Consider the following 15,172-nt stretch of genomic DNA (forward strand, 5'->3'; position numbering starts at 1 on the left):
GTTTCTCCCCACCTGAGTGCAATTTATAAATACAGTACTTGAGTTAGTGGGGATTCCCAAGCCCTGCCAATTGAAGACATCTTCCTCCAGTCTGGCAACTCAAACGCTCCAAGCTTTGCAGCCAATGGCAATATCCTCAAGCTGCCACTGCTTTCAAGTTTCAAGTTTCAAGTTTATTCATTATTTGATCAATCGCCTATCAATAATTTCTAAGCGATGTACATAAAATATTAATATTGGGTAAACAAGAACAAAATTGAATAAAAAGATAAAATCTTTAAACATAGACAAAATACAACATGAAACATTAGGGTGGAGGGGGAAGAACTACATTGTCATGCATACATGAAAGCCAAGGGGGGAAGGAGGCAGCTCTGCAATATTGCTGCCAGCTGTAGAACTTGGGAAGTTGGAGAGGGAGGAGGTGGCTGTCAGTTGGTGAGGCTTGGGGATCCCTACTAGCTACAGCAGGGGAGATATTCATTTTGAGGGAGTCTAAGCTCAAAGTGGGAGGCCCAGAAAAGCAGTAATATTTACCCTGATTAAACGATCCTCCATGTGCGCTGCTGACAGCTGATTCAGCATCCCCGCTCTGATGAGGCTCACCTCTGAAGAGACTCACCGTAGCTGTAATAGAAGTGAATAGGAGAACCAGGAGCATGCATCCCTACTCATCAGAGTGGGGATGCGGAAGCCTTTGGCTGCTCCCACTGTCAGTGGTGTACGTGGAGGATCACTCAGTCAGGGTAAGTATTACTGCTTTTTTGGGTTCCTCTCCACAGTGTCCCTTTAATGAAGGTTTATTATTAGATATATACATCTTCTATATTAGTGATTGCAGATTTGGGACCTGCTCAACCTTTTTTTTGCTCATCGGCTAGTGTTAATGTTTGTGCGGCCCCAGAAATTTTTTTTTTCAGCCGATGCGGCCCAGGGAAGCCAAAAGGTTGGACACCCCTGGTCTATATTGTCTTTAAACCCACTTTGCAAAATTTGTGACTTACACTAAAATCTTATAAGAATAGGCTATCACACAAGTATATGATCACATGAACAGGTATTACAGAGAGAAACCAGGGGTCTCAAGTGCTCACAGCCAGAAGCCCGATGTATGTTACAAAGCTAGTGGCTTGTTCAGTGAGCTATCATCGGTCCCGTTTGTACTCTCTATACCAATAATTTATAGTTGTTTTTATATTTTTATGTTTTTGTATATATTATTTTTTTATGCTTTTTTTTCCTATATTTGGCACAGCTAAAATACTTAGTATATTACTCTTCCGTTTTAATAGAAATTACTTAGCTTTCATATTCTTTGGCTAAAAATATCTTATTTCAATTTTCTTCTCAACGACGGAAGATCTCCGTTTCGCTCCTATTCAGTAAACAGGAGCTTCATCAGGAAAGCGCCAAAGGCAGCACTGCCCTTCTGGAGTATAAGGCTCTGGTGCACTTCTGTTTCCTGACAGAGAAAGTCTGGTTCCCTTCTCTTTCCCTGCTGGGTTTCAGAAGGGCAGTGCTGCCTTTGGCGCTTTCCTGATGAAGCTCCTGTTTACTGAATAGGAGCGAAACGGAGATCTTCCGTCGTTGAGAAGAAAATTGAAATAAGATATTTTTAGCCAAAGAATATGAAAGCTAAGTAATTTCTATTAAAACGGAAGAGTAATATACTAAGTATTTTAGCTGTGCCAAATATAGGAAAAAAAAGCATAAAAAAATAATATATACAAAAACATAAAAATATAAAAACAACTATAAATTATTGGTATAGAGAGTATAAACGGAACCGATGATAGCTCACTGAACAAGCCACTATATTGTCTTTAAACATGTGAGCAAAGAACACCGCAGACAAGCTTTGCTCACATGTTTAAAGACAATAGACTGTTTTCAGTCCAATTCTTTATATGTGAGTTTGCAAACCATTGGACCCCTGAGGAAGGCGTGTTCGCCGAAACACGTACCGTGTAGGTTCCGGTTGGATTTTTATCACTGCATTTTTTTAACATTGTACTTTTTAAATTGAATTTTCATGTTTTTATATGTCAGTGTTTAATAAATTATCTCCAGAACATCTGTATCCACAGTTTTTTGTTTTTGTTTTCATCAGTATGGAACACTCACAGAGATCAGTAAACATCTTTAACTTGATTTAGTTCAAAGGAAAATCTATAAAATAGTTGGGGAGAGAAGATGAAACCTTTAATAAAATTAGCACATGTTTAAAAGATGCAAGCTTTTAGAGCTTCTAAAGTCCCTGTCCTCAGAAACAGTGTGACTTCTGAATCAATGTGACAACTGAAAGTCTTATGATTGTCCAACAAAATAACCACTAACAATGCTACAATATACATACATACTATAAAGTAGTTTGCTACACTGTAGCGTAGCTGTCTTAAAATTCAGCTGTGCTGAAATGCTTCTTTAGAGGCAATCAACGCTGCAGCCGTTACTGGTTTTCTTTTTTGGTAGATTAATGCTTTCTGTCTTGTTTTTCATTTTGTTTATTTTGAAAATATTGACCTATTGGTCAGCTTACTCATTAGAAAGGCTAGGTAGTCTCATGAGCCCCCTTTAATCAAAACGCGGCAGAGCTTTTTACTGAAGGCGTAAGGTAAGTGCTCCAATATTCATAGGAATTGAATAAGTATTGGAACATTTACCTCGCTGGTCCATGGTAAAAAGCTTTACTGCAGTTTGATAAAGGGGGGCTCTAGTGCTGCAGCTTTTGAGGTGCAGCTGCAGTGAAAGCAAAAAATAATGCCTGACAACCACATAAACTTTTGCCTGCAGAGGTGGCAGTTTTTAAATAACCCATTTAACCACAAAATGGATTTTGGAAATTGTTTTCATGTGTATATATGATATAAATATATTTATAGTTATGAAACAATTTTCAGTATTTAAAAGTATGATGTCTAATTATATATTTTTTTCAGGATCATTATGGGGTATGATATGGTAATCATACTTGCTGAGTATAATTAGCAAAAGCATTTTGGTGGAAGACTTAGAGGTCTGAAAGATAACTAAGGCATGTACAAGGTTGAAGATTCACCTGTGGCAATTTCTCCCTTTGGTTCTGGAGTACTCCCCTTGTCAGTTCAGTTTTCATGATCTCCACAATAAATATGCATGAAAGAGATTTGCAAAATGGAGGCAGTGTATGCAAATCAATTTCATGCATATTTAGTGTGGATATCCTAAAAACCTGACTGATAAGGGGGTACTCTAGGACCGACTTGGGAAACTCTGACCTGGTGGTACATAGTACTCTTGCACTGGCCATATTTATCACATACAGAGTGGTTAATGATGATTTAGGGCAATGGTCCCCAACCCTGTCCTGGAGGACCACTAGCCAGTCAGGTTTTCGGGATAGCCCTTCTGAATGGGGCAGATCTGCATTCCTATCATCTTCATTACATGCAAATCTCTTTCATGCATATTCATTATGGCTATCCTGAAAACCTGACTGGCAGGTGGTCCGGTCCATAGACAAAATCGCGCGAGACAACGGCGCATCAACAACTGAGCACAGACAACTGAGCGCAAGGTTGACGGCGCGCCGAAGAAAAGCACTATTTTAAAGGGTTCCGACGGGGGGTGTTGGTGGGAAACCCCCCCCATTTTACTTAACAGACATCGCGCTGGCGTTGTGGGGAGTTTGGGGGGTTGTAACCCCCCTCATTATACTTGAAACCAAACTTTTTGCCTGTTTTTTAGGGAAAAAGTTCAGTTTTAAGTATAATGTGGGGGTTACAACCCCCCAAACTCCCCACAACGCCAGCACAATGTCTGTTAAGTAAAGTGGGGGGTTCCCCCCCACACCCCCAGTCGGAGCCCTTTAAAAAATAGTGCTTTTCTTCGGCGCGCCGTCAACCTTGCGCTCAGTTGTCTGCGCGCCGTTGTCTCGCGCGATTTAGTCCCGTCACCGGTGGTCCTCCAGGCCAGGGTTGAGGACCACTGATTTAGGGGTTCCCTCAAATTATCTGTCCCTGAGCATCCAGTGTTCTCTGGATGCCTCCCATCAAAGTACTTGCCACACCCAAGCATCTCTATCTTTGGAACCAATCTGCCATTTCTTATGTTCTTAAAATATCCTGAGAGGAAAGTCTAAGATGGGGACAGCACACAGAGTCTCCAAAGCCTTTATTATGTGTCTTAACATAAGCTTAAAGTCCAGGAAAGGTAACTTAGGACTTAGGGAGAAAAAAGGGGGTATGGAAGATCATGATTGCCATACTCTCTCTCTTTTTTTTTTTTTTAGTTCAAACATTTATTTAAATTTTTAATATTTCAAAAGAATAACATTCCATAAATAATCTTCAATAACATAGGTAGGCAGCTAAAAAAAAGTTGAACAAATGTGAGTACATGAGTATAAAACCCACCCAACCTCCCCATCCACTTAGGAGGATACAAGATAATAATGACAAAAGCATAGTTACACTAAAAAGAAATGACAGCCCCTGTTGACCTGAAATCATAAAAGTAGTATGAACATAATCTTTTAATGGGGTCCAAATCAGAAGAAAGGAACTTAGGGTCCTATTTTTCTCTGCCATATTGGCTTCATATTGGTATATGAGACATGGAGGGCATTTTCGATATGATATCTAAATCCGAATTTAGATGTTTTATAGAATCCAGTACCAAACATGCCCATTTTCAAAACTGCTAAATGTCCATCTTGTTTTTTCGAAAATGAATGTAATTGTGTTCTGTGCTTCTATCTTTTTGAACCATTTTCCAAAAAAGCATGTCTAAAAGAAAAACATACAGAACAAACCATTGGGACGTAGGAGGGGCCAGCATTCTTAGTAGACTGGCCAAAAAGACATCCCAGCAGAGCAGTGGGGCACCCTAGGGTGCATTGCAGTGGGATCTCTTAAGGAGAGGAGGAGATATTGGAGGTTGCAAATGGGCAGACTGAATGGGCCATTTGGCCTTTATCCGCTATCATGTTTCTCTGATTCACATAAAAAGTCACAAGTACATCTCTCACCATAGCCCCCTTTATGGTGAGTCCTCCAAAACCCATCCAAAATCTACTATATACCCCACTGTATAACAATAGCCCTTATGCCTTTAGGTACCACCTATATGTAGGTACAGTGGGATCTGGGTGTGTTTTGGAAGGCTCACATATGCCACCATAAGTGCAGTAGTTAGAGTGGGGATATGGGCCTGAGTTCCAATAGTTCACTATACCATCCACTAAGCTACTCCAAAATCTGTCATACAGGAAGATATGCATGTTTTATTCACATCTTTGAGGGCTGGAAGGTGATCAGTGACCACTGGGGGAGTGATGGGGGGTCATGCTTATATTACTCCAGTAATTACCTGGTTAGTTTGGGCATGTTTTTGTCACTTTTTGAATTTTAAAACAGGTCTAGCCCCTGACATCCAAATTGTGCTCTGGATGTAACTCATATTCTTCAATGTTTGATTATGGCAGAAAAACACCCAATTCGTAAGTCCATCCTAGTCCTGTGCACTCCACACCTCCAATACACCATCTTGAGATTTAGACACACTGCGGACAAGCACCTTAGAAATCTATCTAGAAAGTAGGTTTTGAAAATAGTGAATTGGAAGGGTTTGGCATGAAAAACATCTATCTGCCCCTTTATGCCACGTTTTGGATGATTTTCTTTTTTGAAAATGACCTCCATAGTGAGTCCCACCAGAATTGGCTATTTAATTGAGTGTCAGGTTTCCATCCTCTAACCACCATTTTCAGAGCCACTCCTGTCATAATTGTCAATAACTGATCTTGAGCAGACCAAGATTGCCAAAGAGAATTCCTGCAGAAGAGAGAGGAAGCTGAGCATCCAAGGATATTTGAATCTTTAGCCAAATCTGTTACCAAAAAGGGTACACCACAGAGCAGTAAAAGAGCAAATGATCTAGTGCCTATATAAGATGCACAATTCCAACATCTTTTCGATGGAGAAGTATCCAGAAAGTTCACCAGGGTCCATAAAACTGAGCTACAAAGAAAAGGGATTATTGCATAGAAGCAGATGCTGAACAACATAGTCTATTAGATCAAACGGTTCCAAAGATAAAAAGGGAGATCAGCATTAGTTTCTCTGTTCCAAATATCATGAAAATCTTTCAAAGGCTTTTCTTTCTATAGAGCCTATAGGTTTTATACCAGCCGGAAGCTTCATGTCCTTGGTGGTTCACAAGTCGACAGACCTCAGGTAAATTGGGCTGGTCTTGAAAATCCGCATAGACACAGTGGATTGCCTTACTCTTTAAACAAAGTAGTCTTGTCCTCATGAAAGGTCTATCATGGGCTATTGGTTGAAGAATAAGATCAGACAGATCCGCTGTCTAATAGAATGGAATGCCCTATCCAGAAGATGTAATGGTACATTACATTACATTTCGGATTTCTATTCCGCCTATACCTTGCAGTTCAAGGCGGATTACAAAAGATTTGTCTGGACATTTTCCAGTGAAGATTTTCCAGTAGTTGTAAAAATAAATTAATTCCCATCTTTTAGAGAAACACATCACCTAGAATGACTCAAAAGTAAGATAAAGTACCTCTTCAGCCTAATTTCCGGCAGTATAAAGTCTCTAGATACAAAAAAACAGATATAACATCAACCTTTAATATAAATAAATTATAAAACAGTTCATGAAAGACCCGACATGGTCATGCTTCACACCTTGTCTGCATCAAGGTCCTTAAAGGAAATGTGCCAGAGTACTTGAAGAACAGGAAAGAGCCAGACCAAAACCAGGATCTTCTGTTTCTGCAGAAACTGAATCTCTAACCACAACTGACTGCTCACTTTTGGCAGAAACCAAAATAGAGAGTTGAATAGGAATGGGGATTCCCACAGAGATGGAAGAAGTTGCCAAGAGATTCCTGCAGGAGTGTACTCAAAATCTCTAATAACTCCAGAATGAGGCTTGGGATGCACTAAGAGAGACAATTGGAGCATCAGAATGAAGCTTGGAATGTATGGAGAGAAGCAGTTGGAGCACCAGAATGAGGCTTGAAATGCCAGCTGGAATACCAGATTGAGGCTTGAAGCACTCATTGTTGAATAATTACTACAATCCAACAATCCATGGGAAGCTGTTGGAGTTGGAAGGAAACAGAGGACAGTGAGTAAGTAAATGATAGTGTCAACTTCTGCGGAAACAGGTGGGGATGGAGGAGATTAATTGTGGGGACGGATGGAGATAGAATAGATTTTGGCAGGTATAGGTGAATATGGGTTAGATTTCATTGGGGGTGGGCAGGGATGGGTGAAATTCCTGTCTCTCCTGTGTAACTCTCTAAACCAAAACTGAACAGCTCTTTTCCATCCAAAATATCCCCTCTCCTGTACTGGTTCCAGTCTCAAAAAGGCTTCTGGGACCTCCTGCTGTTCTCTTGGTAGCCATTTCTACTGAACAGTAGTACTAGGTAGGAATAAGTGGGGTTTGTTCTTCCCTCGAAAAGGCCACCTAGGGCTTCTTCAGATAGGCCTGGGGTCCAGGAGGGGTCTACAAGTGATAGAGCAGGATGGGAAGGGTGGAGAGTTATGGGGGAGGGAGCAGAGAGTAATCATGGGGGGATGGGGAAGAGTTTCAGTTTCATCTGAAAATATACTGGCATTTTCGGCTGAAACCTGAACCCAGATTTCAGGCTGCATTCCGTGTTGAATCTGAAACTGAAATAAAAATTTGGTTGGCCCCCTAGAACAGGATCTCCCTCAACACACTTCCAAGGTTGCTAAGGTCCTGACAAAGAATATATTCTTAACTAAATCCTTTCCAAAAGATATCATGCAATGTGATACCCACCAACAAGCCTTCTACAGAGTAGCTCCCACACTCTGGAATGCACTCCCTGAAAGGCTTTGCTTAATACAAAACATTCTCTACTTAGGAAGCAGGTGAAAGCCTGGGTCTTCTCTCAAGCCTTTTATGGAAGAAATAACTATATACACAAGCTGTACATAGTGTAGCAGGACTTGCTTATCCACTCTCACCCTAGCTGATATCATTTTCATGCACCTTTCTGATTTCAAATGCAATTATAAGCTAGCCTGTTATTTGCCATCATTATTCTATCATATTGACTATGAAGGGCAGGCATCTAAGACCGACTTTGAATGTTTCCTGCAAGATGTCCAAATTCAGATGTGGAGAAATTGCTATTTTCGAAACCAGCAGCATCACACAACGTCCAATTTATTTATTTTTAATGACCTCCCAATAGAGCAGTGGGGCACCTTAGAAGGCACTGCTGTGAACTTCACATAAAGGGTTTCAGAAGTACATCTCACTATAACTCCCTTATAATGTGTGGTGAACCCTCCAAAATGCCCCCAAACGTATTATACCCACCTGTCTACCACCCCAATTACTCTTATGGCTGCAGGTGGCACCGATATGGCAGTATAGTAGGGTTTTGGTGGGCTCACACTTTCAACCTAAATGTAGTGGTTTGAGTAACTTATGGGCCTGGGTCCTCCTCTCTATAGCTCATTAGCCCATTCAACAGGCTATGTGTTGCTCTACTAGGCTTTCCCATACCAGATGCTGCTGTTCCAGAGACAGGTATGTACTGTTTCATTCAGATTTCTGGGAGTGGGAGGGAGTCAGTGACCACTGGGAAAATGTGTTGGGGGGGGTCTTAACTTAATCCCTTCAGTGGTCATCTAGTCAGTTTGGGTAACTTTTTGGCACTTACACTTTTAAAACAGGTGTAGTTCAGAACATCTAAGTTTCGTCCAGGACATCTTGAGAAAAGTTAAATTATTACCTCAAGATGTCCAAGTCTAAGCCTGACCAAAACCAGCCTAGAACATGCCTCCAACATACCCCCTTTAGTTTTTTATGCATAGTGGCTAGGATATCTCACAAGACATCCAGAAAGATGGTTTTGGAAATCAGTACTTGGACGTTTTTGCGAGAAAATATCCAAGTGCTGATTTATGCTATGCTTTGAAAATGCCCCTATATATGTTCTACCTCTTCTTATACCCTATGCTATCTATTTTTTTATTTTATATTGTATTGGCATTGCAAGTAGCATACTATGCCATAATTGAATATTTTTTCTGCTGAAATTATTCATGTGGTACACTGCCTTGGATAAATTTCTTCAAAAAAGTGGTAAATAAATCTTAATAGATATGGGGCCTTTTCACTATGCTGTGCTAAAAAGTGGCCAGTGTTGTTACTAGCTCAGGGCTTTCCTGCATGCTGAAAACTTTTAGTGCAGCTTTAAAACAGCCACATTTTCTATTTCCTCTATTAGTTGCCACAGGCTAATTTCCTCATTAGTATGTGGCCATTAGTGCTGGAGCAAGTACTTTAGCAAGAATGTGAGCCTTTGGGACAGTCAGGGAACTCTAAGTACTTTCTCTTCATCTTAATTAATCTTAAGAACATAACATAAGAACATAAGAAATGCCATCTCCGGATCAGACCTTTGGTCCATCAAGTCCGGCGATCCGCACACGCGGAGGCCCTGCCAGGTGTACACCTGTCGTAATTTATAGTCCACCATATCCTTACATGCCTCTCTTAAGGAGATATGCATCTAGTTTGCTCTTGAAGCCTAGGACGGTCGATTCCGCAATAATCTCATCTGGGAGGGCATTCCAGGTGTCAACCACTCTCTGAGTGAAGCAGAACTTCCTGACATTAGTCCTGAACCTGTCCCCCCTTAGCTTCATTACATGTCCTCTAGTCCGTGTCAAATTGGACAATGTAAATAATCTTCTCTGCTCTATTTTGTCGATTCCTTTCAGTATTTTGAAGGTCTCGATCATATCCCCACGCAGTCTCCTTTTCTCAAGGGAGAATAATCCTAGTGTTATAAGTCTGTCCTCGTATTCCAGTTTCTCCATACCCTTCACCAGTTTTGTTGCTTGTCTCTGCACCCTCTCCAGCAGTTTTATATCCTTCTTTAGGTAGGGAGACCAATGTTGGACGCAGTATTCCAAGTGTGGTCTGACCATTGCCCTATAAAGCGGCATTATAACTTTCTCCGATCTACTCGAGATTCCTTTCTTTATCATGCCCAACATTCTATTTGCCTTCTTTGCCGCTGCCGCGCATTGTGCCGACGGCTTCAGGGTCCTATCTATCAGTACACCCAGGTCCTTTTCTTGTTCACTCTTCCCCAGAGTTGCACCTGACATTGTATACTCGTATTCCTTATTCTTATTGCCTAAATGCATTACCTTGCATTTCTCCACATTGAACTTCATCTGCCATTTCTCCGCCCATGTTTCTAACCGACACAGGTCGCTCTGGAGTTTCTCTCTATCCTCCTGCGATCTGATCGCCCGGCATAGTTTTGTATCGTCTGCAAACTTGATGATCTCACTGGATGTTCCTTCCTCCAGATCATTGATATAAATATTAAAAAGGATCGGCCCAAGTACCGAGCCCTGGGGTACACCACTAGTCACTTTCTCCCAGTTGGAGAACTTCCCATTTATGCCCACTCTCTGCTTTCGGTTTTCCAGCCATTTGCCTATCCATCTTTGTATATCCCCCTCTATGCCATGGCTTTGTAGTTTCCTGAGAAGTCTTTCGTGTGGAACTTTGTCGAACGCTTTCTGGAAGTCCAAGTATATTATGTCCACCGGCTTCCCACTATCAATTTGCTCGTTCACGGTCTCAAAAAATTGGAGTAAATTCGTCAAACATGATTTCCCTTTCCTGAATCCGTGTTGACTGGGTTTCATCAAGTCGTGTGCGTCCAAGTGCCGGACCATGCTATCCTTGATCAGTGCTTCAACCATCTTGCCAGGGACAGACGTAAGACTCACAGGTCTATAGTTGCCCGGTTCCCCTCTCGATCCTTTTTTGAAAATTGGGGTGACGTTCGCTATCCTCCAGTCGTCCGGTATCTGTCCAGTTCTGATTGTCAGGTTTGCAAGTTTTTGCAATAACTCTCCGATTTCAACCTTCAATTCCTTTAAGACTCTCGGGTGAATTCCATCCGGTCCAGGGGATTTGTCACTTTTAAGTTTGTCGATCTGATAGTATATCTGGTCTAAGTCCACTTCAACTGTGGTGAGGCTGTCTTCTATTTCTCCTGCAAACACTTTCTCCGCTTCAGGTATTGTTGAGGTGTCCTCCTTCGTAAAGACGGACGCAAAGAAGGAATTTAGTTTGTCTGCGATTTGTTTATCTTCCTTGATGTACCCTTTTCTTCCCTGGGCGTCCAAGGGTCCGACTGCCTCTTTTGCAGGTTTTTTCCCTTTCACGTATCTAAAGAAGGGCTTGAAGTTTTTGGCCTCCTGGGCTATTTTTTCCTCATATTCCTGTTTTGCATCCCTCACCGCCTTGTGACATTTCTTCTGATCATCTTTATGTTTGTTCCAGGCTTTGGTTGTCTTTATGTATTTCCATTTTTTGAAAGAGTCCTTCTTTTCTTTTATGGCTTCCTTCACCTGTTTGGTAAGCCATACTTATTGCATTTCTTTTGTTTCTACTGTAAACCGCTTAGAACCTCACGGTACAGCGGTATATAAGAAATAAAATTATTATTATTATTATTATTATTAACATCTATTCTATGCAGTAAGGGTCCCCACACTATTCCCATGCTAATCAATTGGTATGTGCCGATGTAGCCAGTTAGTATAGAATACGGCTACTCTCTGCCCCTAAACATGCCCCTGTACTAAAAAAGAATTAAAAAAAAATTTTAGCACATGGGAATCATGCGCCAATCCCAAACTCCCACAGGATGCCTGAGTGTGCCCCACGGCAGTACTTTTTACCCTGCAGTAACAGGTCCTGATTCTATAAAGTCTGCCTAAAGTTAGGCACCAATTCTATAAAACTTATGTGCCCATTATAGAATCATGCTTAGTGTCACCTGAGCATGCTTAGGCAGCGCTCAGCATCTGAACATTTAGGGCTCCTTTTGCGAAGGTGCGTTAGGGCCATAGCGCGTGCTAAAATTCCACACGCGCTAGCTGCTACCACCTCCTCTTGAGCAGGCGGTAGGTTTTTGGCTAGGGCACGCTATAGCACGCACTAATTTGGTGCGTGCGCTAAAAACGCTAGCGCACCTTTGTAAAAGGAGCCCTTAGACTACCCCAATTTATGCTAGGGTTTCTTTTCATAGGGTTAGGAGCCAATATCAGAGACTAATAGCACCTGATTCATAGAGAGGTACCTAACTCGAAAACACACCCATGATCTGCTCCTAACTATGCCTATAGGCACTTTGGGCTAGATACCTAGTTTTTATAGAATTGAGTTTTTTGAGTTGAGGTGTTGAGTGCCAATAGCAGCACTGATTAAGTCTATTGCTCAATCAGTGGCGTACCTAGGGTATGTGGCACCCGGTGCCCTTCATTTTTTGACACACCCCCATCTATATGAAAAATATGATTTTTAGTAACAATCCACATATCGCACAACAAGAAAAGGCAGCATCTTAAGCACTGCAGTGAGCACTAGAACACCAACACATACATTGTAAAACTAAACAAGCCAGATCCCGCACAGTCAATTGATCAATGCCAACTGAAAACTATGTTCTTTTCATACACACAGAACAGAGATACACCCTCGCCCAATATGGAATAATCACAAACTAAAAATAGAAATATGTAGACAAAAGTTAAACTGAACCGCCAAGAAACCAGACCCTAGATACAATGCAACACCACAAAAACAGTAACACATATCCTCTAATACAGTGCAAAATATAAAGACAGTAGATGTAAATTTGAAAAAACTGATACATAACAATCACCACTTTACAAATTAACAAATAAAAAAAAACAAATAATGAGAAATAAAAAAATACCATTTTATTGGACTAATCCCCGTAAGCTCGGTCCCCATCCCCGCAAACCACCTGATTCCATCCACACAAGCCTTAAATTGTTTATATTAAAGTATAAAAAGAAACAATATTCTGTACAATTGTCAATTTATAAATCAGCGTCTTCTCCCCACTCTCTCTTCCCCATTTCCCTTCAGCGTTCTCAGCCCACTCTCTCTCCACTTTCCTTCAGCGCACGCACATAAAAACAAGCAAGTAATTTTATATCATTTTCATTCTATTCATTCATAGAAATTAAAGTCTAAATAATGCCAGTCACATAACAAAACATGATTTTACAAAAATAATTCCCTCCACAGTCAAACCTGCAAGGATTACTAGATGTCTTTCAGCAGCTCCCCTCCCTCCCTCCCCCTTACCTTTGTGGCCAAGTCAAAATGATCTACCAACAATAAAATTTTAAAAACACAAAGCACGCTGTACGCAGAGAAAATATTAATTATTTATATTCCGCGGGTTTTCAAAGAGGTCAAGGCAGATGACTTTATGCAATGTCACCTCAGTAACAACTATATAAAAATAGACAAATATTCCCCCTCCCTTTTTACTAAACCGCGATAGCGGTTTTTAGCGCAGTTAGCTGCGCTGAATGCCCCATGCTGCTCTCGACGCTCATAGGCTCCCTGCGCTAAAAAACGCTATTGCGGTTTAGTAAAAGGGGGCCATAGTGCAAAATATAGACAGCATATATAAATTCTCAAAACGGACACATTTTGATCACTAAATTGAAAATAAAATCATTTTTCCTACCTTTGGTAATTTCATCAGTCTCTGGTTGCACTCCGCTGGTCACCTCCGATGTTTTAGAGAGGGTACCGTTAACTACCACTCTCTGGAGTCTGCTAAGTGGCAGACTCCAGAGAGTGGTAGTTAACGGTACCCTCTCTAAAACATCAGAGGTGACCAACGGAGTGCCGCAGGGCTCAGTCCTGGGCCCACTCCTCTTCAACATATTCATTGGGGATCTGACTCAAGGGCTTCAAGGCAAGGTAACCTTATTCGCTGATGACGCCAAACTATGCAATATAGTAAGCGACGGCAATCTACAGGATACTATGGTGCATGTCCTGCGTACATTAGAAAGTTGGTCCTCAACCTGGCAGTTGGGCTTCAACGCCAAGAAATGTAAGATCATGCATCTCGGAAACGGAAATCCATGCAGAGCTTACACCTTGAATGGAGAAACCTTATCCAAAACTACAGCAGAACGAGATTTAGGAGTAATCATCAGTGCAGACATGAAAACTGCCACTCAAGTGGAAAAGGCTTCATCTAAGGCATGATGATAGGTTGTATCAAGAGAAGCTTCGTCAGCAGGAAGCCTGAAGTCATGATGCCGTTGTACAGAGCCATGGTGAGACCTCATCTGGAATACTGTGTGCAATTCTGGAGGTCGCACTACCATAAAGATGTGCTCAGAATTGAGTCGGTTCAGTGGATGGCCACCAGGATGGTCTCGGGGCTAAAGGGTCTCTCGTACGAAGAAAGACTGAACAAATTGCAGCTCTACACTCTCGAAGAACGTAGGGAGAGGGGAGACATGATTGAGACATTTAAGTACATTACGGGACATGTCGAGGTGGAAGATATCTTTCTTCTCAAAGGACCCTCGACAACAAGAGGACATCCACTCAAACTCAGGGGAGGAAAGTTTCGTGGAGACACCAGGAAGTACTTCTTCAGCAGCATCCCAGACTTTAAGAATAAATGGGATACCTATGTGGGATCCCTACGAGGGTCAAGCAAAGGAATAGGGTCACTGGGGTATAGACCTGAAAGAGCGGGTTAATAGAATGGCAGTATAACTATAATCAAGGGGGTCAGTAGACTTAAAAGGGTGGGTCAACAGTGTGGGCAGACTTGATGGGCTATAGCCCTTATCTGCCGTCATCTTTCTATGTTTCTATTCTTCTGACTGTGCATCCAATATTTCTTCCCTTCTTTCAGCCTCCTGTATGCTTCCTCTCCTCCAGACCTCATTCCCTCCCCAAACTTTTTCTTTGTTTCACCCTGCCCCTTTCTTTCTTTTTCTCTCTCTCCATACCCCCTTTCGTTCTGTATGTCTGTCTTTCTCTCTCTCTCCACGCCCCATTTTTCTTTGTTTCACCCTGCCCCCTTTCTTTCTTTCTGGCTCCCTGTCCCATCCTTTCTTTCTTTCTCACTGCCCTCCCCTATGCCATCACCATTGGGAAAATGCTGCCACCGCCACTGGGGAATAGGCTGCCACTGCCACCATCGGGAACAGGCCGGCGCTGAGTTCGCCCTGCTTCTCTTCCCCACTTGGCCGACCAACTCGCGCCACTCGACGTCAATTCTAACGTCGGAGAG

At 41.8% G+C, this 15,172-nt stretch overlaps 1 protein-coding gene across 4 annotated transcripts in view; it reads left to right on the top strand.

Annotated features, from left to right (window-relative positions):
* The window catches only part of C11H16orf96 (chromosome 11 C16orf96 homolog), a 214,308-nt gene that overhangs the window by 10,397 nt on the left and 188,739 nt on the right, over positions 1 to 15,172 (top strand). Inside the window, exon 1 of one of the 4 annotated variants that reach the window (XM_033914533.1) lies at positions 7,051 to 7,138. The exons of 2 other annotated variants lie outside the window; for them this stretch is intronic. In XM_033914533.1, coding sequence (XP_033770424.1) covers positions 7,098 to 7,138 — 41 coding nt within the window. In that variant the 5' untranslated portion in view covers positions 7,051 to 7,097. Of the gene's footprint in view, positions 1 to 7,050; positions 7,139 to 15,172 lie in introns of those variants that run through there. One more of the 4 variants, XM_033914534.1, reaches the window with a different exon arrangement.

The sequence above is a fragment of the Geotrypetes seraphini genome, chromosome 11, assembly GCF_902459505.1.
Source record: "Geotrypetes seraphini chromosome 11, aGeoSer1.1, whole genome shotgun sequence".
NCBI lineage: Eukaryota > Metazoa > Chordata > Amphibia > Gymnophiona > Dermophiidae > Geotrypetes > Geotrypetes seraphini.